Source organism: Triturus cristatus, chromosome 2_2 (assembly GCF_964204655.1).
Source record: "Triturus cristatus chromosome 2_2, aTriCri1.1, whole genome shotgun sequence".
In the NCBI taxonomy this organism is placed as follows: Eukaryota; Metazoa; Chordata; class Amphibia; order Caudata; family Salamandridae; genus Triturus; species Triturus cristatus.
In genome coordinates, this window is record NC_140582.1 from 1,186,061,019 (window position 1) to 1,186,088,079 (window position 27,061).

Sequence of the window (27,061 nt, forward strand, 5' to 3'; positions counted from 1 at the left end):
GTGTGTTGGACTGTCTATGCTTAAAAGGACCTAGGGGACTAGTGGTCCCTAATATGGAGCTCTACTGTATGGCTGCCCATTTGCAGCATACGATCCATTGGTTGGACCTGTATGATAACTGGGAGAGGAAATCCTGCGTGGCTCTCATTAAGGGAGATCACTGCCCGTCTTGATAATGGGAGCGGCAAGGGTGCCCCCGGACGCCAGGTGTGTGAGTTGTGGAACAGGGTGTTTGCAAGAGTGCTTTGGAGAGCACCATATACCCCAGACATGCCGCTATGGTCCCTACAGCCTTCCTTACAATAGCGAAATCCATGTCAGTACAGAGATGGAGAGACGGTGGCCGCAACACACTTGAAAATCTGTACCCTGCTTGATGATCTATCACAAGGAAAGATGCTGCAGAATCCTTTGCACTAGGAATACGACAGCATTTGCGATATGCAAAGACCTCGGCAACAGCACGTGACCTTTGGCCGACTTCCAGAAGCATTACCACCGTCTAGTACCCTTGTGACATTGTTGGACATGGCAGGAGGGCGCAAACTGATACCTCATATATACAGGCCCTATGAAAGGACTTTCGAGGAGCGACACGCCGCGTTCAAGCCAAGTGGGAGGGAATGCTAGAGGACCCCGTGACCGCAGAAGATTGACTGCAGGTACATGAAGGGGTGAGGGTGGTCAGTAGCAATGCCAGATTTAAATTGATACAATTATGTACGGCAAACTTATCTTTCCCCCAAAACACTGCATAGCCTATATGATGCTCGCAGCAACAGTTGTCCGCGGTGTGGGGGCTAGGGGCAGACTTTATACACATGGTGTGGTCATGTCTATCCCTGACATCCAACTGGCAGACAGTGCTGGAAAACATAACAGAGCCACTGGGTGAGGCAGGTACTGTTGTGACTGTTCCCTTCTCCTACTAATAAGAAACTTACAAAAAAGTTTGTTCTACTTAGCCTACTGTTAGCAAAACACAGCATAGCTATATAATGGTTGGGGGTGGATCCCCGAGATAGTCAGACTGACTTAGAGATGTTTCTGACTGGGCAATTGCTGAGAAGATACGTATGAAGCATGTCTGCAGGGATGAAAAATTGGAAGACGATTGGATGGTATGGGCAGCAATGCTGTCTGATTTAAGAGAGTCCCGGAGGATGCCCCCTCGGGGGGGGGGGGAAGGGGGAGTACTGTATGATACACACGGAAGCCACACTGTCACCATGGCAGAGGGGAGGGTGCTGGCAAGGTTGTCCATGAAGATTACCAATCCCTAAGTTAGAAGATACCCCATAGTATGTATTTAGGGACTGGCACAAGATCAGTGGGATGAGTGGAGACTGTTGGGGGTTTGTTTACCTGATTGTATTGAGGATTGCATCAGAAATCATAATCTGTCGTATATTACAGCTGCATATTGTATCCTGTGGAACCTCAATTAAGATCATATAATAAAAAAGTTCCTATATGACTGCTAAGATAAAGCAAAATAAAATATGTAAAAGGAGGAAGCACAACTCCACCTGCCCACATAGATGCATCACTGACTGTTCCTAATAGCAGCTTCTTTCAGATGGCTGCAGGTGCCATCTTGAGGAAACACGATTAGCGTTGTAGCACCAGCTTTCGTCCAGAAGTCCAGTCAAGGGTGCTAGACATGTCATTCAGTGGCCTGCAGGTGTGTGGCAAACGGATGTCACAGTTTATCCTTGCAGACAGGAAGGCTGTCCCCAATGTCAACCTGGTGCACAATATGGGAAACTGCATTCAGGACAAAGGAAGCAGCGCAAACAAAGAGGCCCAACACTAATGGCCAAAAGAAGAGCCAACATACTTGACTATGCGGACAGTCCATCCCCTTCCCGTTCCATGTCTTTTTTGGGGAAGGAGGAGAAGAGGGAAGGTGGTACAGACATATCATTCTATCTAGTGAACAATTGCACCATATCAATGGGTGTGGGACGTAGTAGAGCCAGGGCATACAATAGAAGTTAGGTCAGAACCACCACCAATGCCTCTGAAAAGGGAGTATCGCCAAGCAATAAAGGCCTCGTTACGAGAAATCCTCAAACTACTGAAACAAGTGGCAATAGAGCTGGCATAAGAAAACTGAAGAGTAGTGCCCCATTTTAGACTTGAAAATATTTAACAAGTTTATAAAGAAACTTTAAAGATGGTCTTATTGGTAGATGTCCTCCAATCCATCAATCAAGAAGACTATTTGGCATAAATAGATCTATAAAATGATTCTTTCAACCTACCAATACCTCAATGGCTAATTATAGTTTTAGCATGGGAATCTATGAAAGATCCAGTGCTGGAGAAGAAAACGTTACTCACCTTTAAGTACAGTTCTCCAGCATTGCTTTCTTCTGTAGATCCACATGGAATGTTCTCCTCCCTTTTCATGAGACTACAGAGAACAAGTTCAGAAAATCTGACGCTTGGAGCCTCCGGTGAGTGTTGGATCCCTGGACCCACTACCTGATTGGCTAGACTTGAGGTCACGAACCAAGGTGGATAGGGTAGTTATGATCTAAGAATGTTTTTCATTTGTTTTCATTGTTGTTTGCTGCTTTGAAATACTGCTAGTTTAACATTGACTGCCACAGGTTTCCAGGCTATCATTGGTGAACAATGCAAGCATGTGCATCTAAGAAAGATACTATTGCTGAAGAACTGTAGTTCCAGATAAGTAACTTCTTCTTATGCAGCATTCGCCAGTCCACCTGTGAACCACGTTACACATGCACGTAACATGCATTCTACATCTGAAAGAAACACGTTAGTGTTAGATTCCTTACCTTAGAATATCCCCAGGCTTCAGATTGGATCCGGAAACTTTTTGCTAGCAGTACCTCTGCGCGTCAGTAGGTGGCGTTGTGCGGCTCCGCGTCCATCGCTGGCGTCTTATGCGCCAAGATAACGTCACGGAGACTACTTCGGCGCCACCCATGCGCGCTGGCGTCCTTTCTTTCTTTTTCTGCTCCAGTAAGCGCAGATCCGGTTATAGCACGTACCTTAGTCACTTTTTGACTATCTTTTTGAGACTTTTGTCTCCTGTAAGTTTGACTCTACTCTGGTGCACGTAGGGATGCCCACGATGTCTGTCTCCACTGCCTGGAGAGCGACGACGACTCCCGGTCCTGTATGGACTGTCTGGCCATGGCCCTGAAGGCTTTGAGGGAGCGGTGCCGGAAGCTGCTTGAGGTCTGGCACTCGTCCCCCGCCGCTCACGGTCCAGGGGCCGCTCCAGAGAACACTCGCGGGGCCACCATCATCACTCCAAGTCTTCGCCCTCGGATTTGGGTAAGAGACGACACAAAGAGAAGTCAAAGAAGCGTTGTCGCTCTCAGACGTCCCCATGTCGGTCCCCGGATGCGGACGAGGGGGACAGGGGTTCTGCCCCTGCGGCTCCTTTAGAGCCCGGGAGTCCCGCGGCCTACCCACCTTATCCGGGTCCGTCGGCAACTCCTGCACAGGTGCAAGAATTTCTTGCTTCCATGGACCCCCTGTTTAGGCCTCAGGGTCCCGCCGGCGCGCCCTTGGGCCCTGCGGTCCCATGTCAGGATCCTGTTGGCCCGTCGGCTCCGTGCCCGGCACCGCAGGATCCTGTGCCGCTGGCTCCAGCCACGGCGCCACAAGGTCCCACGCTGCCAGCTCTGACCCCAGCGGTACAAAAGGGGGGCCCCCTTTTGTACCGCTTTGTTCGCCATAAGTTGGCAGGGTATGCTCAGACGTGAGTCCCTTGCTCACTTTGCCACTGGATTCAAGCAAGACTGGCTGAAGACGGCTGAAATGCCAGAAACCGGTCTTAGGAAGCTTGTTTCCGGTCCAGGGAAGGCATGGCTTGGCAGTTTGGGCTGGACTGTTCCCATGAGGCACAGGGTCAGACTGATTTGCATATGGCCATGTCTGAACTGGGGTGGCAGAGTGGGCTAAAGAACGGTGATGGATCAAACCCAGATCTGTTGACTGGGTGTGAGTGTTTGATTGGTTCTGATGCTCCGTCCATCACCAGCCCCTTTTGTACCGCTCTGACCCCAGCGCCACCCTTGGCTCCGCCTTCGGCGCCGCAGTGGATGCCATTTGTTCCGCCCCTGCCCAGGTTCCAGGACACTTTTGTCCCTACCTGGGTTCCACATTGGGACACTGCGCCAGTTCGGGTCCCGTCCGGCGCCGTTCCCGGCGCCGTTTGTTCCTTCCCCCGGTCCCTGCCCTGCCGCCGCAGTCTGTATCACATACGGCAGAGGTGGAGGACGACTGGGAGGGGTCCGAGGACCCTCTTGCCCGTCAGTGTGACTCTGAGCAGGACTGGGCGGACGAGTTAGAGGAGGCCGGTGGCCTTGATGTCTCCACTGACCCGGGGTTTGCCTCTACTCCCCCTACCATGGAGGAGGGTGCTTCTTACACAGTGGTGCTCCGTCGGGCAGCTGAGGTCCTCAACCTTGATCTCCCTACGGTGGCCCTAAAAACTAATCTCCTCACTGAGGTGCTCCAGACGGCATCCACTTCGTTGGAGCCCCTGCTGCCATTTTTAATGACGCCCTCACTGAAATCTTACTGGGCACTTGGTCGCGGCCAGCCACAGGGGCCCCTGTGGATAAGAACGTCGCCCAGTGTCATCGCCCGGCGCCGGGCGACCCTGCGTTTCTGACCACTCATCCTACGCCCGAAAGCCGGGTCATCCAAGCTTCGACATCCCAGAGTGCCTTTTCCACGGCTCCACCGGATAAGGACTCTAAGGAGCTGGAGCAGTTCGGCAAGCGGTTGTTCTCTTGGGCCAGCTTAGGGCTGCGGACGGTGAACACCGCCTGCCTCATGGGCCGCTTTTCCCACGCGGTATGGGATACAGTTGCACAGGTGTTGCCTCAGTGTCCTGAAGAGACCCAAACTGTGCTGTCCCAAGCTGTTGCCGAGGGTAAAGATGCAGCTAAGTTCGCCATTCGGTGTGGTTTGGATACCGCGGACTCAGTAGGTAGAGCAATTGCTATGACTGTGGCGCTTCCTCGCCACGCCTGGTTGAGATCTACCGGGTTCTCGCTAGATGTCCAAAGATCACTCATGGACATGCCCTTCGATGGCACTCGCCTGTTTGGCGATAAAACCGACAGTGCGCAGGAGCGTTTTAAGGACTCGCGGGCCACGGCCAAGTCCTTAGATCTTTCCACGAAAAGCCAAGCCACTCCTGGTTTTCGTTCCTTTCGTGGCCACGGAAGGGGCGCCCGGGCACGTTACTTCAGCAAGCCTGTGCAGACCCAGCCTCAGCGTGGCCGCAGACAGTTTCTGCAGGGGCGGGTCTGGGAATTCGCGTGGGGGTCAGTCCACCTCCACCCCCGCTGCCTCTACCTCCAAACCTTCCTAATCCGAACTCTGGTGGGCATCCCACACCAGTGGGTGGCAGGATCCACTATCACCTCCCCTGCTGGCACACTATCACGTCGGACAAATGGGTGTTGCAGATCATCCCCAAGGGTTACTCCCTTCCCTTTCAGTCCACCCCTCCAGCCATGCCACCTCATGTCGGAGGAACACTTGGCACTTCTCCAGCAGGAAGTCACGGCCCTCTTGGCCAAGGGGGCCATCGAGTGCATTCCTGGGCCGAAAGTAGGGAGTGGTTGTTATTCCCACTACTTTCTGGTCCCCAAGAAGGACAAAGGGGTCTGTGTCCCGTCTTGGACCTCCCGGAACGTCAACCGCTTCTTCCGGAAGGAGAAGTTCAAGATGTTGGCTCAGGTCTTGTCTGCTCCCGATCCAGGGGATTGGATGGTAGCGTTGGACTCCTATTTTCATGTTCCCGTCCTGCCGGCCCACCGGCGTTACCTGTGGTTCATGGTAGACCACGAGCACTTTCAGTTTCCGTGCTCCCCTTTGGCCTTACCAGCGCCCCTCGGGTGTTCACGAAAGTGATGGCGGTGGTCGCAGCTCACCTGCGCAGATCAGGGGTCTCAGTCTTCCCCTATCTAGACGACTGGTTGTTGAAGGCGGGCTCGCCCCAAACGGTCGTCTCCCACCTCCAGATTACGGCCAACCACCTGCATTTGCTGGGGTTTTCCATCAATGTGCCAAAGTCGCACCTGAATCCCTCTCAGAAGCTCCAATTCATCGGAGCGGTTCTGGATTCGGCGCAGTTTCGGGTCTATCCTCCCGAACAGCAGATCCGGGATATTCAGGCTATGATTCTGATCTTTCAGCCTCTATCCCGGGTTTCAGTCAGGATGACCCTTCGGCTCCTGGGCCTGATGGCCTCCTGCATCCTGCTAGTGCAACATGCCAGATGACATATGCGGGCTCTGCAGTGGGACCTGAAGTTTCAGTGGGCACAGCATCAGGGCATCCTATCCGATCACGTCCAGATCTTGGAGGGCACTGCACGTCACTTGCAGTGGAGGCTCACAAATCACGATTGGGTCAATGGCAATCCCCAACCGGAGTTCACAGTGGTGGCGGATGTGGCCCTCCTGGGATGGGGTGGCCACGTGGGAGAGGAGGAGATCAGGGGCCTCTGGTCTTCGGTGGAATCCCGGCTCCATATCAACCTTCTGGAGCTGCGGGCGATCCGACTTGCTCTGAAAGCCTTCCTTCCCTCTGTCCGGGGACAGGTAGTGCAGGTGTTCACAGACAACACCACCGCTATGTGGTATTGCATCAAATAGGGCGGCGTGGGGTCGTGGACCCTATGTCAGGAGGCTCTGTGCCTCTGGACATGGCTGGAGCATCGGGGCATGTCTCTGGTGGTTCAACACTTGGCAGGCTCCCTGAACGCCAGGGCGGACAAACTCGGCTGCAGATGCATGTTGGATCACGAATGGCATCTGACCTCGGATGTGGTGCACGGTCTCTTTCTGCAGTGGGGGGAGCCTTGGTTAGATCTATTCACCACCGAAGAGAACGCGCAATGTCATCAATTCTGCGCGTTGGAATTTCCAAGGCGGCACTCGCTCGGAGACTATTTTCGTCGCGAGTGGAGTTGCGGTCTGTTGTACGCCTTTCCGCCTATACCACTTCTGCCCAGAGTGCTGAAGATCCGGCGCGACCGGGCCCAAGTCATTCTTGTGGCTCCGGATTGGGCAAGAAGAGTATGGTATCCCGAGCTACTCAGTCTGGCAATCTGTCCTCCGATCCGACTGCCTCTTTGGGAGGATCTTCTGTCGCAGCAGCAGGGGACGGTCCTTCACCCAAACCTGTCCAGCCTCCACCTCCATGCTTGGAGATTGAGCGGCGACAGTTGACAGCTTTTGCCCTTCCTGCTGAAGTCTGTGATGTTATTTTGGCAGCCAGGCGTCCCTCCACTAAAACGGTATACGCCTGCAGGTGTAATAGATTTGTGGCATGGTGCACAGTGAAGGCTGTGGATCCCCTTTCTGCCCCTCTTTCAGAAGTTGTTCTGTTCCTCCTCTCTTTGGCCCAGCAGGACTGTGCTCTGGGCACTATCAAGGGCTATCTCTCGGCCATTTCTACCTTTTTAAGGCTTCCAGATCAGCCTTCTCTTTTCAAGTTTCCTGTAAGTCGTTTCTTGAAAGGCATTACACACACGTTCCCTCTGGTCCCCTTTATAATGCCTCAGTGGGACTTGTGTTGACTTATTTGATGTGCGCTCCCTTTCAGCCGCTTCACAACTGTCCTTTACGTCTTCTCACCTTAAAGACTGCTTTCCTGGTTGCTATCACCTCTGCCAGAAGAGTGAGTGAGCTCCAGGCTCTTTCTTCTAAACCTCCTTTCCTTTCTGTTTATCCGTCCTTCTTTTCTGCCCAAGGTTGTCACGCCCTTCCACATCGGGCAGACCATCACTTTGCCCACCTTCTTTCCTCCTCCGCATCCTTCGAAAGAGGAAGAGAGGCTCCACCGTCTGGACCCAAAACGGGCGCTCTCATTCTATCTGAAGCGCACACAACAGTTCCGGGTGGATGATAAACTCTTTGTTGGCTACGTGGGCGCCAAGAAAGGTCAGGCTGTGCACAAACGAACCATCTCTCGGTGGGTCGTTCTGTGTATTAAAGCCGGTTACTCCTTGGCTAAAAAGGAGCTTCCTGTGGGGCTGCGTGCCCATTCTACTCGGGCGACAGCAGCCACTACCGCTCTGGGACGGGGGAGTCCCTTTGCAGGATATCTGTCAGGCAGCTACGGTCCGGAGAGACGGCTTCTTTGGCCGTTCTGTTCTCCAGGATGGGGTATCTATTCTAAGGTAAGGAATCTAACACTAACGTGTTTCTTTCAGATGAACAAGTTACTTACCTTTGGTAACGATATATCTGTAAGAAACATTAGTTAGTGTTAGATTCCTTACCGCCCCACCCATCCTCCCCGTTCTGCAAACTGATTTCTAGGGTTAAGGTCATCCCTTTTTAGGGCCCTAGTTTTATCCACCAGTGGTCAGTGTCTTGCATGGCTCTGCGTTCCTGGTGCGGAAAGTCATGTATAGAACGGACACCAGTGCGCATGGGTGGTGCCTAAGTAGTCTCTGTGACGTCATCTCGGCGCATACGACGCCAGCGACGGACGCGGAGCCGCACAACGCCACCTACTGACGCGCAGAGGTACTGCTAGCGAAAGCTTTCCGGATCCAGTCTGACGCCTGGGGATATTCTAAGGTAAGGAATCTAACACTAACTAACGTTTCTTACAGATATATCGTTACCGAAGGTAAGTAACTTGTTCATTAATGCTCCAGACATGGTCAAGTTACAAAAAAAATCCCTGTTATGTGGGTTAAACTGATCTTTTCTGAGAAGAGCTGCTAGGCAGTTTAACCAAAAGGGCTATGCCCTTGTACTGTAATCACTCTCTTGCCATAGTCAGACACTAGGTGAGACGGTGGTCACCTCTCACGCTAAGAGTGGGGTACACTTGGAGGCCCCAGACATCAGCGTACTGCTCCTCTGATGACGGAAACACTAAGCCACCTCCAGTGGGCTTGCATGCTTGTGGCGCTCACTGGAACAAAAAATACAAGCCTGTTCAGGAAAGCATATCAGAGCAGGTCCAGCATGACCTTCAGATGCATTTGAGAGGGTTTTTTGTCCCAGGGCTGCCAAATTGAAATCTCTCAACTACCCGCAAATCTGAAGGAAGTGCCATATTGACTTATTTAGAGCTGATAATTGGAGAAGATTAAACCCGCCATTGAAAAGGTTCTGTCCAAGTAGAGAGCTCATACTCCACAGGAGCACACAATAGATTAGTTGACGTGGACGATTTATTCAGAATTTTTGTTTAATTTCATTGTTTGTCTGCAGCAGAATGTGTTTTTATACAGTAGATGAACCGTTCACGTCAAACGCATTACCTTATTAGTGTGGTGAATGTCAGTGACTTGTCCATCACATAAAGGACAAAATCCTTTCGGTGCAGGTACTAAAAGGATTTTTTTCTTGAAAAATTATTTTGGGGCAATAGGGAAGAGCTCCCCTTGTACCCGCAACTAGCTCAGACTACTTTCACTTTGATCGGTGCTTGAGGCTGTAACTCCGCCCCTCCAAACACTGATCCAAGTGGGAGATGTACTGCTGGAAGGGGGGCAATGTCCGCTCTCCAGCAGCGCCTCTCCCAAGTGGATCCATGCTTGGGGCCCACTACACTTTATATTTAGAAGCAAACGTGTTGGGGGCAGCTGCCCCACATCAGACCTTATCCCCACCTCTAAATCCCAACAGTCTTTCTGCCCTCCCTTCCCAGAGGGGATGATTGCAGGTAATTACTCTACTCCCAGAGAGGTGTAAAGCAAAACTGAATGCCAGGGATATAAAAAAAAATGGTGGTGGCCGGCCCATCCTAATATAGGGCTGCAACTCCACTTCTAAAGCCCCAGTCTTTCTGCTCCCCAAAGCCTATAGCTCTCCATCACCATGGCAACCAAGAGGAAATCTGTGTTCTTTTGAGCATAGTTTTGACATATGGGCCGACACCGAGTGAGCAAATTCCAATTTCTTCTCACTTGCTATGATGAGTGGCTGCACTTTTAAGGTTCTGAGTCGGCTGGTGACCAGGAAACCCTACCAACCCTTGACATTTCTGAAATCTAGAGATTCATGAGAATACAGGGTGGTTTTGCTGTGTGAATCCTACAGCGTTTTCTTACCGAGAATGCCCTATACACCATTCCATTTTTTGGGCTAAAATCATGCCTTTTTCACAAATTTCTGCAAAGGAAAGATCCAGAACCTGCAGTGATCGTGAAAATTCCTACCATCAAGCTTTTCCACACTTCTCCCAATACTATCGATACCACACTTGTGTGGGTAGGCCCATCACCCGCGACCGAAAAGGATGAAAACTGGGACCATAGGGAGCCAATGTGGTCTTCACATGGTCCCTAGTTTGGCTCATTTTTTTCTCGCGTAATCTGCCCATTGACACAAGTGGTGAAGTCCATGTCAGTCACGCTACCCTGGACTCCCCTTGGTGTCGGGTTTTCAGAAATGTTATCGGTTAGTAGGCTTCCCTGGGTGGTAGCCGACCTTGGACAAAAGACAGCAGCTATCCACAACGCCAAAATGCGTACATTTTCCAGGCAAAAACTTTGTATCCACATAGCATTTTGGTGCCTTTCTTGTCTCAAGTGCTAGGCCTATCCACATAAGTGGGGTACCATTTTTATCTGGAAATTATGAGGATACAGAATAATAGAACATTTTTATTATCAATTGAATCTCTCCCCATTTTTTTGCTTCTAAACGTAAGCCAGTGTGCAAGAAAGAACACATTTTGCAAAATGCCCTCAGAATCACATGCTACTCTGTGTAACTCCCAAATTTAGACTCGTATAAATGACCACTATTCCTAAACTTAATATCTTGGGTACCTTTAAAAAAATGCATAGGTTTCTTTCATACCCATTTTTCATTCATTTGATTTTACTTTGTGAATTGATGTGTGATCAGTATACAGTGAAAAAGCATTGCAAGCTGCTGCTCAGTTGTTGGCTCTGAGCATCACATGTTCAACATATACTATACATCTCTGCGACCAGAAAGGTCAGATGGACCAATGATGTATTCATTTTGTAAATCAGTCAAGAAGAACTGGATTCCAGACTTGCGATCTCCAGGTGGGGGTCACTAGGGCGATGTCCGCCACATGTCGACTGACCTGAGTTGAGAGGCGCATGATCGTTGCGAACTGATGGAAGGTATATACCTGTTCCTGCTGCCACTCCTGAAGGAAAGCGTCTGTGGCCGCCGGCCACCAGCAGAAGTACTTCGGGACTTAGGAGTACAGGCGAGATGCAAACAGGTCCCCCATGAACTGGCCCCATCTTTCTCAAGGTGCTTGGAACACTGATGGGGTAAGTGCCTGAGACTTGCATCCTAAATGTGCCAGCACTGCCAATCGGCTATCTGATTGATCTCTCCCAGTGGGTGTTCTGCTGACACTGAGATCTGATGTTCTAGGCAATAGTCCCAAAGGGTTCGGGCCAGATCCAACAGATTTGTGGATCACGTTCCCCCAAGATGGTTTATGTAGAGGACTGCTGCTACATTGTCCATTTTGAGGAGGACACACATTGAGCATGATCCTTGGTCCAACACCAGACCGCGAACGATCCCGCCACCAGTTCCAGGCAATTGATGTGCATGGATCGTATTTGAGAAGATTGTAGACCTCTGTTGGATAAATCCCCACATCTGGCCCCCCAACCCATGCCGCTGGCATCAGACTCTATCACCAGATTCGAAAGGGAGCTGAAAATCACGCGGCCGTTCTAGGCTTCCATGGAAGCCAGCCACTACTGGATTTCCTCTTGAGCTTCTACCAACAGGGGAACCATTTAGGAGTACATGAGACCTCTCCTGAGATGAAAAGCTTTTAGCTGCTGGAGGGCAGGATAGGGCAGAGGTCCCAGAAAAATCACCTGGATGGAGGACAACAGAAGCCCTACCATCCTCTCTATCTGTCTTAGGGAGGTGGTGGATCTGGCTGCCGGACGACGCAGCTCCTGCTTGATCTGTACATCTTCATGGAGGGAAAGATGAGGGTGCCCACGAACCCCTATTGGTAGATAATGAATTCGATGGACTCCTGGAGAGACACTGTAATCTGCAGATGTTGCGAGAGGGCTCTGGGACATTGATCCATAAGGAGGATGTCGTCTAGGTATGTGATGTGGCTAATTCCCCTGGCTCTGAGGGACTCTACTACTGGGCGCATTACTTTGGCAAAACACTACTGGGGTGGATGACGGACCTAAGGGAAGAGTGCGGAACTTGAATATGCCCCTGCATCTGAAACTGGAGTAAGCAGCGTTGAGGAGGGAAGATCGGGATGGTTGAGGTCAAAGTGCTCCATCCAGTCGTTGGCTAGCAAGAGGGCTCACCACAGATAGATTCCCTCCATCTTGAAGTTGTGGTACACCAACCGCTCATTGAACTCCTTTTAAGTTTGATCACTGTCTAGCACAGAGATAGCTGTTTGCAGAGCAATTCCTACACCTATGCCCAGGCTACTAAACTCTCGACTACCTGCTTCGGACTGCTTAGGATGTTGAAGAAAGTCCTCCCTCCTCTACCTGTAGAGGCAAAGCAGGTGGCCATTCAAGGCTTGATTCAGTCCCGTTTGGACTTCAACAATGTCCTTTATCTCGGTGCCCCGGAATACACCTTGTGCAAACTACAAATAGTTCAGAATTGTGCGGCTCGCACACTGCTCCAGCTGCCGCGCAGACAGTAAGCCAAACCTGGACTGAGCAGGCTGCATTGGCTACCAGTGCGACAAAGAATCACCTTTAAGGCCATGTGTATTTCTCACCAGGCCTTTTGGGACACAGGACTGATGATTGTCCGGGACCTAGTAAAACAGTACCAACCCAGCAGAAACCTCCGCTCTAGCCAGGCATGTATGGCCATAGTCCCCAGAATAAAAAAGGTAAGAGCTGGCGGCAGGACGTTCACCTACAATGCCGCCAAGACATGGAATTCACTTCCTCTTCGGTCCAATTCCAACCTCTCCTCTTTTCGAAAACAGCTGAAGACTTTTTTGTTTAATGCCCTTCATTAACTTCCCGTTTTTTTTCCTCTGGCAAGCAACTCACTCTGGCCTCTAGCGCTTGGACGCCTCTGGGCAGCAACCGCGCTATATAAATTTACATTTCATTTCATGCATCGACCATCTTGACTTGGGTGGGATAAGACATGGGGACTAGGGAACCATTTCTGGATAGGGGAGCCATAGAACTCTGTTTGAGATCCCCTGTCTGAAGGACCCAAGCGTCCGAAGTAAGGGCCTCCCAATTTTAGGCAAAAGATTTGAGCCTGTCCCCCAAGCCCTGGTAGGGAAAAGAGTGCCTTGGTTAGCTCCGTGGTTGCCACTGCTGCGGTGTCCTCCGCTCACACCTCAGTGGCGGGGGTATCCTCTAATGGGGTAAAAGTTGCCAAACTTTGAAGTATCCTAGTATTACCCCCTCTTAGCGCAGTATCTTCTGCCGGAGGCTGGGTGAGGTGTGCGGCCGGGTGAACGCCCCCTACTTTGGCCAGCCCCTCGGAAAACCCAGGTCGTGAAAATGCGTTTCACTGACCTGGGCCTTGCCCAGCGAGTTCAAAGTTTGGACAAATTTCCCTAGCTCCCTGACAAATGTCGCCAAACAGGTACCCCCTCTCCCACCCCAGCCCCCAGCAGACAGGCTGGCCGCAGACGTCGCGAGGTGCCCCAGCTTGGGGTCAATCTTGATGAGGAGCGAACGGTGCCTCTCCATGGAGATGGAGCGGTTTGCATTCCCTAAAAAGATAATGGCCCCTTAGGCCCAGCCTTACAGGATCCTGGGGGAGATCAAAGTGCCCAACACCTTGGCGTCCTCTGCCATATCCAGTATACATGTCAGGGGACCTGAGATGTCTAGAAGTTTGTCCTGGCAAGCCCGCCAGGACCTATCTTCCCCGTGAAAGTAGCCATACATTCATCAATGGCGGGTGTGACCACTACTCTGTCCCCCAGGGATGGATTTGGACACTCTGCCTGCAAGCAGTTGCACACCTCTTTATCCAGCAGCTTGCGAAGCTGTCCTATGAAAAATGTTGCAACTTTTTCTGCGGCGGCCCATTCAGAGGTCTGTGGGTGTACCAAACTCTCCAGGTCTAGCATGTCAGAGGTAGGCTGGGGAATTCTTGTCCGCCAGCACATCTTGGGCGTTTTGGGGGAGCTGTGATCCCAGCTCATGCTCAGCCTCGGAGTCTGGTGGGGAGATTGTCCCCTGTGGGGGCGTGGTCAGACAGGCAGGGAGAGCGGGCCCCATAGGTTGCAACCTGGTAGACCCAGGTTCCATGTGGTCCGAGGGTAGGGGTTGAGCGTGGTCAATAAATGTCCACTTCATAGGCGTCCAGGTCAACACTGGGCACCGTATCCCCATATCCCTCTTTCAGCGCTCAGGTGCACTATAGGAAAACTCAGCTCAGGCTCAATTTTTTTCCATTGTGGTTCTTGGTGAAACACTTGCAAGTGAGACATTTATTCAAAATTCAGCTCCAATACAGTGGGTGGATCTGACATTTCCAGATACCCTTTCTGATTCCAGTCCAAATCAAATTTCGATTTGACTTGCAAGGGGACTGGCCTGCTTCTTAGTTCTCTTTTCTTAATGATGGTAGGTCTTGTATTCTGTGCTCTTTTGGATTTGTGGGGCTCAGTAGTTAGTTTTTGTTTTATTAAGTAAGTAGGTTTCTATGTGATAAGAGCATAAATGGAATTGTGATTCATTTTTTAGGTCTGTACAAGTGGTTCTGTATTTTGTACACGAGTTGTCATTTTAATGTTTGTTTTTTTAATTCTAGTTTGCGGTCTTTCGTGGCTGTTGTACACATCACACCTGGACATGTTGACCACACAACTGGTTCTCACCTCACTTCTGGGGTTTACCTTTTCAGGCAAAGGACAAGGATCGGTGGGTGAATCTCTTTTCACAGTTCTGCAGTAAGACTGCCAATGAGGAGGAGGAGATTGTCCACAAGCTTCTGGGGGACAAGTTTAAGGTATGGCTACACAAATTACCAGAAAGTGTGCTTCACATAGGTTTTTGTGTTTCCTCTAATTAGGTTCTCTCTGATTTGCTGTCCCACCGCTGCCATCAATCCATGCGCATCTTCACCCACTTGCATTCTTTTAGTTCATTCCAATTATGATAGCTACTTTTTGCATAGCTCTTCATATTTCCATGTAGCCCTTTCTAGGCAACATAAATAATATGCGCGATTGCCATATTTCCTGGTACTCCAGACAAATATTCCCCAAAAAAATCTTGGATTTTAATTCTAAATCTTTAATCGCTTTGCTTTTCAGTTTCTCGAGTATCATACATCTTTTATTTCACTTGGATTTTAATTCTAAATCTTTCATCGCTTTGCTTTTCAGTTTCTAGAGTATCAAACATCTTTTATTTCATTTTCCACCAGTGACATGTTTCTGACATTTCTGAAATGTAAGATAAGAGCACCAAAATAGGAAGACATTGTGGTGTATTGCTTATTCCTAGCTTCATCAAATGTGTGAGTGATTTTGGACTATTTGATGTACCCTGAAACGTCAAGTTCCATGCAGTGGGAAAATTAGATTCAGCATTGATGTTAATAGACCCAATCATTCAATTAATCTATCACCATCCTTACAGTGCTCTCCAGCCATCTGTTTTGCACCTGTAAGTTTCTCTTTCCACTGGCCTCCATTATTTTGTGTAAAATATGACCATCTGACATGTATCCTTTGAGTATGAAAGCAACTTCTTCTCTGGATGATCAGATACCACGACTTTCCTGGACTATTGAGTGAGTGTGGAGGGATCCTCTGCACCGAAGGTGGCCTGTCTTATGCCGCTGCCTGAACTAGGCGAAGGCCATGCCCTCTTTGGACTTGGCTGTGTCACTCCTTGGACACGTTTCTGACCCTGTGAACTTTGGAGAGGCTGATTAATTTCAGGACTATGGAAGGCTGTTTTTTCCTGGCACCTGGGTGGAGGCTGCGTATTCCCCGCACCAGGGTGGTGGCTGCGTATTCCCCGCACCAGGGTGGTGGCTGCGTTTTCCCCGCACCTGGGTGGAGGCTGCGTTTTCCCTGCACCTGGGTGGAGGCTGCGTTTTCCCTGCACCTGGGTGGAGGCTGCGTTTTCCCTGCACCTGGGTGGAGGCTGCGTTTTCCCTGCACCTGGATGGAGACTGCGTCTTCCTTGCCGCCGGGTGGAGGCTGCGTCTTCCTTGCCGCCGGGTGGAGGCTGCGTCTTCCTTGCCGCCGGGTGGAGGCTGCGTCTTCCTTGCCGCCGGGTGGAGGCTGCGTCTTCCTTGCCGCCGGGTGGAGGCTGCGTCTTCCTTGCCGCCGGGTGGAGGCTGCGTCTTCCCTGCCGCCGGGTGGAGGCTGCGTCTTCCCTGCCGCCGGGTGGAGGCTGCGTCTTCCCTGCCGCCGGGTGGAGGCTGCGTCTTCCCTGCCGCCGGGTGGAGGCTGCGTCTTCCCTGCCGCCGGGTGGAGGCTGCGTCTTCCCTGCCGCCGGGTGGAGGCTGCGTCTTCCCTGCCGCCGGGTGGAGGCTGCGTCTTCCCTGCCGCCGGGTGGAGGCTGCGTCTTCCCTGCCGCCGGGTGGAGGCTGCGTCTTCCCTGCCGCCGGGTGGAGGCTGCGTCTTCCCTGCCGCCGGGTGGAGACTGCGCCTTCCCTGCCCCCGGGCAGAGGCTGCGCCTTCCCTGGATCTGCGTCTTTCCCCGTACCTGAGGGAGGCTGCGTCTTTCCCCGTACCTGAGGGAGGCTGCGTCTTTCCCCGTACCTGAGGGAGGCTGCGTCTTTCCCCGTACCTGAGGGAGGCTGCGTCTTTCCCCGTACCTGAGGGAGGCTGCGTCTTTCCCCGTACCTGAGGGAGGCTGCGTCTTTCCCCGTACCTGAGGGAGGCTGCGTCTTTCCCCGTACCTGAGGGAGGCTGCGTCTTTCCCCGTACCTGAGGGAGGCTGCGTCTTTCCCCGTACCTGAGGGAGGCTGCGTCTTTCCCCGTACCTGAGGGAGGCTGCGTCTTTCCCCGTAGTTGAGGGAGACTGCGTCTTTCCCCGTACCTGAGGGAGGCTGCGTCTTTCCCCGTAGTTGAGGGAGACTGCGTCTTTCCCCGTAGTTGAGGGAGACTGCGTCTTTCCCCGTAGTTGAGGGAGACTGCGTCTTTCCCCGTAGTTGAGGGAGACTGCGTCTTTACCCGTAGTTGAGGGAGACTGCGTCTTTACCCGTAGTTGAGGGAGACTGCGTCTTTACCCGTAGTTGAGGGAGACTGCGTCTTTACCCGTAGTTGAGGGAGACTGCGTCTTTACCCGTAGTTGAGGGAGACTGCGTCTTTCTCCGTAGTTGAGGTACCCTGGACCTGGGGTAGGCTGCGTGTTCCCTAGATCTAAGGGAGGGTGCGTCTTCCCTTGACAAGGATGCTTTTTACCCAGACACAGGGGAGGGAGGCTGCATCTTCTCCAGACCTGGGGTTTACTTCAGCCTCCCTGGATTTGAGAGATGCATGTGTTGTATCAAGGGATGCATGCATTATAGCTGGGGATGTTTTCCTTGAACAAAAGGAGAAGATGTGTGTGGTCTCCGTATTGATGTTAAAGTATGTGGTTTCTGGAGATCGTTGGTGATAAATGGCTCTTTCAACAAGGTTGTGGCTACGCTTTCCCTGAAGAAAGTGAGAGTTGCTATGATTTTCCCCAAACTTGAAACAGGCGGTGTGTTTCTTGGAAATCGATGTGGTATGTCACGGAGGGTCAGTTGGTTTTCTGGGGCAAAGAGGGAAAGTCATATTGTTCCTAACCCACTAGTGTGTGAAACTTTCTATCTTGGTGAAGTGGTTGAGGAGTGTATATGTTCCTCCAATAAGGGTTGTATGCCTTGATCAAATGAGGAGGATGGGCTGTGTTCCAGGTTTGATTAGGTTAGGGTGAGACTGGTTAGCTTTGTGGATGTGTGGGCCTGGTCTTGCCTGGAAAAGAGTATCGCGTGTTTTCTCTGGTCAAGGCTGGGGTTGGGCTGTTATGTCTTCCTTAGACACACAGGAGACTTTTGTGAGAGAGTAAAGGTGAACGCTGTTCTGAGATAAGAGAGCGGCTGCATTACTTGAAGGTAGTAGATACATCTGCCATCTTGTCCTGGTAAGTAAACAGACTGCCACCCCGATCCAGATGGGAGATGTCCCTCTACTCTCTTTCTGGATGAATGGGGCGGTGTTGTCACTAGCTAGGAGTTGAGGTCATGCCATCTCCATTTAAGGGAGACGGAGGAGGAGTAGACCAGCTAATGTATCTCCATATGAGAGAGAGGCATTCTACCCCCAGACTAAAGTGGAACTCAATGGCATCACCTGGAACAGAATGTTTTAAGGCTATTCAGTCTTTGGATGAGAAAAGGCCATTATTTCCATCACAATTTGTGAAGGGTAAAGCCCCTACAGTTTCATTGTCAAGGAAGGGAACATCTTTTTTGCAGTTTAATGTGACTACCTTGCCCTCTACTGAGTGAGAAGGTTTGTTCTTCCTTATATAGCCTGAATCTACACTTGCCACCTCCCTAGTTTCAGCTAAATGTGTTGGGATTCCATTATAAAAGACAGATGCCCATTTTCCTGTGATGTTTTCTTTCTCTAGGGCCAGCTGGATCTTCTGCGTGGACTCTTTGTGGAAGCCCTGTATGACGAACGTCTCAGCAGGGTGAGTGGTAAGCCTTTGCAAACTGCAGATGAGCGGCTGTCTAAATGATACTGCATGATGGACTAGGAAGCCAATTGGCTTTCTACCATGGACGCCTTTTATCCCTGCATAGAACACCACCACATGTTTTCCCAGGTCAAAGATGGAGTTGCACTTCTAAACCCCCTTACCACTTCTTCCCCAAGATGGGGAATTTTTAGAGTATTTTTTACCCTGCAACACTGTAATTCGGTCCTCTGTGCACCCCTCTCCTGGGCTGCTACCCAGTTCTGGGCATTCAGACTTGCTGCTCCGCTTTGCTCAACTTGTCTTCCTCCTTACCGTATTATCTTCTCAAGTTAACCTCACTCTCCTCTCAGCATCACACCACCCTCACTTTAATCTCACCCTCAGCCTAACCTTTCCTCTTCTTCTCTGTCTCATTTCATCCTCTCCCTCTGGTCAACATCACCTCAACTTCATCCCATCCTTGCCTCCCCCCACCCACAGTATATCTCTTTGTGTCTCATATTTACCACCTCATCGTGTCTGCCTATTTCATGCCTGTTAATGTTTATAATCTCTTCCTGCTTAACACCCATGCTCTATGTACCTGTGATTATCAGTGCTGCTGTCATTGTCTCCAGAAGTGGGTGGCTTCTAAAATCTTCTAGAATTGGACACTGTACTCTAGATAAGGCATAGATATGGGATAGATATATTCAAATAATGGGACTATGCCATAGGTGTCCTTCTAAATTGGACACACTGTGCCAGAGTTGGCCCAAAAACTTGACACAGATGAAACGGTGCTCACAGACCGCAATCAGGGCACTGAGAATTTGACTGTGTAATTGCTTTTGGGATATATGGTGGTCTTCTTTTATATTGATATGTGGCGTCTGGTAAAACATAGTTAACTTGTGCTTTTTCACAATAAAAGTAAATGTTATATATAGTTTCCAATGGAAGTCTCCGTTTTAAATTGCTTGATCGAAATTGGTAATTCACTGCACTGACGTAACAACATTGGAAACAAAGGTTGTTGCATCTCATGGGGAGAGATTCACTTTCTGTCCATTAAATGCCATGTTCTCCTGTCAGCCTTTGTCTCTGCAAACCTTCGCACATAGGGGAGCTTCAAAGATTCACGGCATGGCTCTGTCAGTCAGTGCAACACCTGTGTTAAAGTCTGCTACATGGAAATCAGAGAGCACTGCTTGTCTGAAGAGTGGGGTAAGAAGGCACAGAGGGTGGTGGGGATGGGTGTCAGGAAGCCAGGTATCTTTAAAAAAATATTTATGCAAACGGCTGGAGGATTGGAGAGAGTTGTGTGGATGGGTGACAAACACCAGTGTGTTTTCGTTTTCTTTTTTTAATTTAAATTGTGGGGAGGTAGGATGAAAATGTCAAGGATGGTGGCAGGTGGCCAGAAATTGATGTACATTTTAGGTGGTAGAGAAGAGGAATAGCCACTGGGTGGTTGGGATGGGTGGCAGGACACCAGATTTATTAACTTTGTAGGGAGAGGGTGACAGATACAGGTCGAGGCATGTTGTGTAACAAATGCTTAGTTCAGAATCAGGAGCTTGTCTCTTTCAGTCAAGATTTATTTGTGTGTTTAGAATACCAAATTCGAAAAGCATGTTTAAGATAGTGGACATATTTAGCAACCTTCTACAACATAAAATTGTTGTAGACCACTGAATAAAAGGGATGTTTCTCACCTTGAGATACTGAGTAAAATGATAAACAGCTAGAGCTTCACTCTCTTGTCTATTTCAAGTCACTCAAACTCTCAGTGAAAAAACACCCACAATATTTTCAGTTACCTTCTACAGTTTTATATACTGATAATAATCCAAAGCAGCTACCCGGAACGGACTCTGTAATCCAGGTGAGGTCCGAATAGTGGCATGTATAGTGTTTAAACTACCTTTCTTTATTATTTTTTCCTTTATCTCTACACTATTTGTCTTTCCTTCCTCACTGCCTATTCGTCTTGTTTACGGTCTTTAAGGTCTGTTGTTTTCTCCTTACAGTGGTTCACACCTGAAGGATTCAAGTCTCTCTTTGCTCTTGTTGGAACTAATGGTCAGGGGATAGGAACAAGGTAATCTTACTTGCCCATTTTCTGTTCATGTACTTCTTTGACCTGGAGTGACCTCTGTCCTGTTCTTCTGTGCACTATAAATTGTTTGTACTATTATATATATGTAACTGTATCTTGTGGTCTTTACTTTTGATGGGATTGTATAAACCCTACTATTCTTTTCAGCCACAGCTGGCTCGAACAAAGATGGTATGGATGTCTTAGCAAGAACAGATTGGTGCTCGGTTGATGGATCTTTTTGTAGAATTTGAACACAGTCTGACACTTCCATACATGATGGCTGAACCTGGAACATCATTGTTTATTAGTTTAATATTTATTCTTACTCTGAGCTGGTCCTCTAAAGTTTAGACTTGAATGAGAACACGTAGTGGTGCATGAGTATGTAATACTGTTGGAGACTTCAGGGACAGGATTTTCACATTGGTCTCATTGTGTTAGGTTCCTATAACATGGATGCCCTCTGCCTTAGCACTTAACTCCGCATTTTTTGGGCTTTAAGCGGCAGACATGTTGTGCTCATTAAAACAGTACAGCAGCAGGGTGGCGTGCGCCATACCTCAGGCACTTCTGCTACTTGCCATGGGCATGTCGGCATATTGAACTGCTAACATTCTCTGAAGTGCCTAAAGAAAGGTGAAACTTAAGTCAGGAACTGCAAGGATGAAAATAGATGCCAAGTGAGTACCATATTGGCTAGCGTGAAATGATTTGGAAATGGGTCACATCTGTGTGACCTCCTTTGATGCACACACTTTAAAATTAAGAAGCAAACTGATTTATCTGTAGTGACACCACCATGTTTAAACCTATCTCAAGAGTGTCCAAGGCCTGGTAGCATGCCCTCCCGGGCTGCATCCACCAAACCCCGTTTCATGGATAATTCTGACTCTTGCCATTTTTAATAATGGAACAACATACAAGTGAATGTATTTAACAACTTCGTTCCTCTGAAGAGCTTGAAGAAATGGCAATGATGAGAGTGTATGGATGAAAAATTGAAAGACGACTTCTACCATAATACCAACAGTGAAATAAATCGAAAAGAGGCCATAAGTGCTTGGCTTTTACTTGGAAATCACACTTTTACATTTAGAATGGAGCCGACTTGTTTGAGTCCTGACATTCCACCATTCCTAAATGCTTTGTGGGGTTTCTGCTAACACATTAGTTTTGTATGTATGTACATGATATTTCTATAGCTCAATTCTGGCCAAACGGCAGTGGAGTGCAGTATAGGGTCAAAGACGAGCATAAAGTCAATGAGTAATAGGAGAGGTATCTGGATGCATTGTGATGTAATGTTCAACTCTTTCCTAAATTGGAGCATTGTTGGGGTGGTCCTGATGCATACGAGGATGTTTTTCCAGATCCTGGGTACATAAAAGGACAAGGCCTGCTGCCTTTTTCTTCTTAGTTTACAGTCTTATGGTGTCCTGTCTGCTGGTGTGCCGAGAGCCACCAGATACGATGATCTTGCCTGCAAAATAAGAGGGTGTGCTGGTCTTGATGTTTTGAAGATGGTGTGTACCCGCAAGGGGAGCCAATGGAGTTCCATCAGGATGGGGGGTGATGTGATCATATTTACTCGGGCCGTGGATGAATTGTGCTGTGGTGTGCATGGTGCCCTTAATGGGTGCCACTGGAGTCTGGGGTGCTATGGAGCAGGGCATTCTCACCATCTGGATGTGAGAGTTCTAGGGCTTGAACAGAGTGGGAAAGGGGATTATTATCAGATGTGATTGCAAGGCCTCACCATATAACAATGTCACAATCTCTTACCAGGTAGGTTCTTTAACAAAATCCTGGTTAGCTGTAGCACAGAGCAGTCCGGCTTAGTCAAAGGAACAAGTGTTAAGCATTTAGAAGTATCACAACGCTCAATAAGTAAGAAACATCCTATAAGATACCTTTGAGTAATATCTCTATTTATTTATTTTATGATTTTATATAGCGCTGAATCACCCCAAGGGGTATCTCTGCGCTTGAAACAGATGACTATCCTAGCACTATAATTAGAAAAGATAAGTTTTCATCAGCTTTCTAAACTGAAAGAGGGACATTTCAGCGCGAAGGTGTTGAGGAAGACTATTCCAAAAACTCGGAGCCAGTTAAGAGAAGGCTTTGCCTCCCGTGCGGGCCTTGTTAATTCTCGGAATCGAGAGAAGTCTTTTAGCACCCGATCTGAGTGAGCATCCAGGAGTATAGATGTTCAGTTTCCTGTCAAGATAGGAGGGACTGAGCTTATTCAAAGCCTTAAATATCATACAGCCCATTTTGAATTCCACTCTTTTTTTAACTGGTAACCAGTGCAGTTTAGATAACAAAGGCAAGGAAGGAGTCCTAGATGGTGAGCCGGTTACCAAGCGGGCTGCCGTGTTTTGTATGACTGGCAATTTACCCAGTGAGGCTGCATGCGTGGAAAGTAGCAGGGCATTACAATATTCAATCCTGCTCATAATCAGTGCCTGAATCAGAGTCTTTCTGGTGGAAATGGGGAGCAGAGGAAAAATTCTCTTAAGCAGACTCAGAATGTGGTAGCAGGTGCCAACAGTTGTATTAATGTGGGTCTCAAGAGTGAGTTTAAGATCGAGTTTGACACCCAGATTTTTAACCTCCTCCTTAGGAGTAGGAGCTTTACCCAACTCCTCAGGCCACCAACTAGGCGACCAGCTGATAGCAGCACCCCCAAACAACATAATCTCAGATTTTTCAGAGTTTAGCTGGAGATAGTTTATTTTCATCCAGGAGGCAATTGCCATCATACCCTGGGAGAAAATGTGTTGTATATCAGATCTTTTTTTGTCGAAGGTGAGGAGGAGTTGGGTATCATCTGCATAAGAGATAGGGTTAAACCCCAGATCCCTCATAAGTTTGGCCAGGGGGGTCACATAGATGTTAAACAAAGTAGGGCTCAAGCATGAGCCCTGGGGGACACCCCTGGTAACTTGTGAGGGAGCAGAAGAAAAAGAACCTAGTGTCACTGCCTGAGTTCTGTTAGTCAGAAAATCTGACAGCCACTTCAGTGCAAGTCCTTTAATCCCAAGCCCCTGTAATCTGGACAGAAGAACTCGATGAGAAATAGTATCGAATGCTGCTGAAAGGTCAAGTAGCACCAAAAGTGCCGCTTGACCTTGATCCAGAGCCATCCTGATGTTGTCCGTTACTTCCACTAAAGCAGTCTCTGTGCTATGTTTAGCACGAAAACCTGATTGGGAAATATCGAGTGCGCAAGTGGACTCAATAAATGCAGATAGATGCTTATTAATGTGCTTTTCCGTAATCTTACTCTGTAGAGGAAGCAAAGAAATCGGACGATAGTTGGTCAATTCATCTGGGGAAATTTTTAGATTTTTACGGATGGGAATAATTTGAGCATGTTTCCAACTTTGTGGGAGACTGCCAGATTTCAAAGAACTATTAATAATAGAACATAAGGGAGAAGCAAGCTGAACAGCAAATTTAGAAGCAATTTTGGCTGGAATGATATCAAGGGGGGATCCAGATCGCGACCCATTGCGTGTCACTATACGCAGACGACCTTTTAATATATGTTAGAGACATCTTGGATGATCTCACACCAATATGGACCGTGTTGCGGGAATTTGGAGAGACCTCTGGACTCAGAGTAAACTGGGAGAAATCGTCGATCTTCCCTCTGGGTGCTCAAACGGAGCGTGTGGAGATAACGCTGGGTCCGCATAGGCTGTCGTGGGACGAATCGGCCCCCAGATACTTGGGAGTGCGACTATACCACTCCCCCAAAGATCTCTGAGGGTAACCACCGGAGGGCGCTGGCAAGCTTGAGATCGGCGGTGGGATTCTGGAAGACGCTGCCGTTGGCACCCATTGGTCGTGTCGCCATAGCAAAAATGATCATGGTACCGAGGATGCTCTATTACTTTGCGAACCTTCCTATAGTCCCGCCGCGCTCCTTCTTCCGGGAATTAGATACGTTATTAACAACCCTGATCTGGGAAGGGGGCCGTCATAGAGTGGCATTGCGCACACTGTACCCACCCACGACGGGTGGAGGCCTGGGAGCTCCGTCCTTCGAATCATACTTCCTCGCGGCGCAGCTCCAATGGCTGTCCCACTGGACAGCGGAGAGGCAAACAGGAGAGACAATCACGGAGAGAGGCAGAATACCCCTCCCGGCGATCCGGCGACTGCTACTGCCAGGTACTACACCAGTGCGCAAGCACCCGCTACAGGTGGCCATAGCTCACAGATGCATGATGCGAATACACCGCATGTCCAAGGGTCAACCATTATACTCCCCCCCCCCCCCCCCCCCCCTTTGCTTCCCCTGGTGGGACTCCCCCGGAACGGCGGATACTACACCGCGGGAGCCCTTCGAGTGTGGGCCGACTACGACATCATAGAGGTGGGGGCGTTGTTCCAGGAGGGGCAACTGAAGACATTTGCCCAAATGATCGAATGGTATGATCTCCCTCCTGGACAATTCCTACGTCACAGACAAGTGTTAGAAAGTGGTGGTCAACTCTGGAACCTACGGGAGGGGGAGCCCCCGACACATCCGGTGCTGCACACACTGTTGCGCATGGGGTCCGGTAGCCATCTAATCACGTGGCACTACAAAGCGATCCGGGAATTGACGGATGTTTCCTTGGACGGGCTCCGGGGCGCATGGGAGGAGGATGCGGGCCGAGCGTTTCACGACTCAGAGTGGCGCAAAGCACTGGAATTCCCAAAAAAGGTGTCCAGGAACGCTCGGTTCAAAAATATACAGTTCAACATCCTGCACCGTGCGTACCTGACACCGGACAAGCTCCACCGATTCTACCCCGATACGCAATTTCGCTGTCCCCGCTGCCAATTGTTGGACGCAGACTTCAAACACATATTTTGGGCCTGCCCATCCATACAACGATACTGGGGCACAGTGCACCACACGCTCCAAGCAACGACTGATCTCCCGGTCGCCTCTACGTGGGAGGCATGTGCTCTGGGGATATCCCCGAAAAAGAAAACCGCAAAAGTGCAATGGAGATTTGCTTCTCTGGCTCTCCTCTTAGCGAAAAGGAACATAGCTATGCACTGGAGGGCCCCAGCGGGACCCTCGGAAGCAGCCTGGACGGGAGCGTTACTCAAATGGGGCGCGGCGGAGGCGGAGACAATCAGAGAGGAAGAGGCGAGGGGCATCCGTAAACACCCAATATCTATGGAGTGGGCCCAACTCTTCATACAGTTCAAACAACAATGTACAGAAGGAGAAGCACAGAACACGACACAGCCTAATCCCTGCACTCCTCCCGCTCCCGCTCCCCCTACCACTCGAGACCCAGGGATAATAGCAGAGGTACAATAGGCAAGTAGAGAGCTTCGTTAGGAAAGGCGAGCGGAGGCCCCGTCCCCTCTCGCGCACCCGCGCACCGACCCGTTTTCCCCCCTGTCTTACCCTAGAACGAGTCTGACACACCTACTCTTAATCAGCGCACAGACCACCGCGGCAGCCCTTCCCAACCCGCCCCCCCCTTTCATTAGTTTCCCCTCTACCCCCCCCCCCCCCCCCCCTTATGTTTCCCCTTCTTTTCTCACGGCGTTTTCCCCTCCTCCCCACAGTTAACCGTTGTACCTATCGGCAGTTCAAACACCGATGTCCTAGTTACTGAAACAGTTGAATACATTCGTCACCAGGGAGGAGCTACACAGACAGTAAGAGGGAAACCGAGTGGACGGTAGAGATCACGTGACACATTAGCACCACCGGGATGACATAAGTGACGATCTACTGGAACGTACTGGTGGGAGACATGTGGATTTAGTAATAACAGAAAGTCCCACAGACAAAGCAACCAGTGTAACCACCCTTGAAAAAAGCAATGTTAAGTCACACTGATGCACAAAACTGATTCGTATGTAATATGGTTGACATACATTGTGTTAATTTGTACGCCAAACCCTAATAAAAAAATGTAAACAAAAAAAGGGGGGGGGGATCCAGATCTGGTGCATTCCAGAAGTAATTGTACTTCGGTGATGGTAATATTGGGAAAAGTAAGCAATTGAGAATTTACACTTGCGAGATCAGATGGAGCTGCAACAGAGACCGGGATGGAGGTATTAGAAAGAGTGATTTTTTGATAAATCTTCAACTTTTTGTATAAAAAAGGAGGAGATACTATCACATAATAATTGAGAAGAGATATCCCTAGTTTCGCAGGATTTAGGATTAGTAAAATCACGTACAATTTGGAAAAGCATTCTAGAGTTATTACCTGCATGCTCCAGTTTAGATGCAATATGCATCTTACGAGCCGTTTTAACATTATTGTGATAGATAGCTATAGCCGCCTTATAGATAG

At 49.5% G+C, this 27,061-nt stretch overlaps 1 protein-coding gene across 1 annotated transcript in view; it reads left to right on the top strand.

The window, feature by feature from the left end:
• SMYD5 (SMYD family member 5) overlaps positions 1-27,061 on the top strand; it is a 115,440-nt gene that overhangs the window by 33,875 nt on the left and 54,504 nt on the right. Inside the window, exons 6-8 of the mRNA XM_085642770.1 lie at positions 14,859-14,963; positions 18,578-18,640; positions 20,662-20,732. Coding sequence (XP_085498896.1) covers positions 14,859-14,963; positions 18,578-18,640; positions 20,662-20,732 — 239 coding nt within the window. The remainder of the gene's footprint in view (positions 1-14,858; positions 14,964-18,577; positions 18,641-20,661; positions 20,733-27,061) is intronic.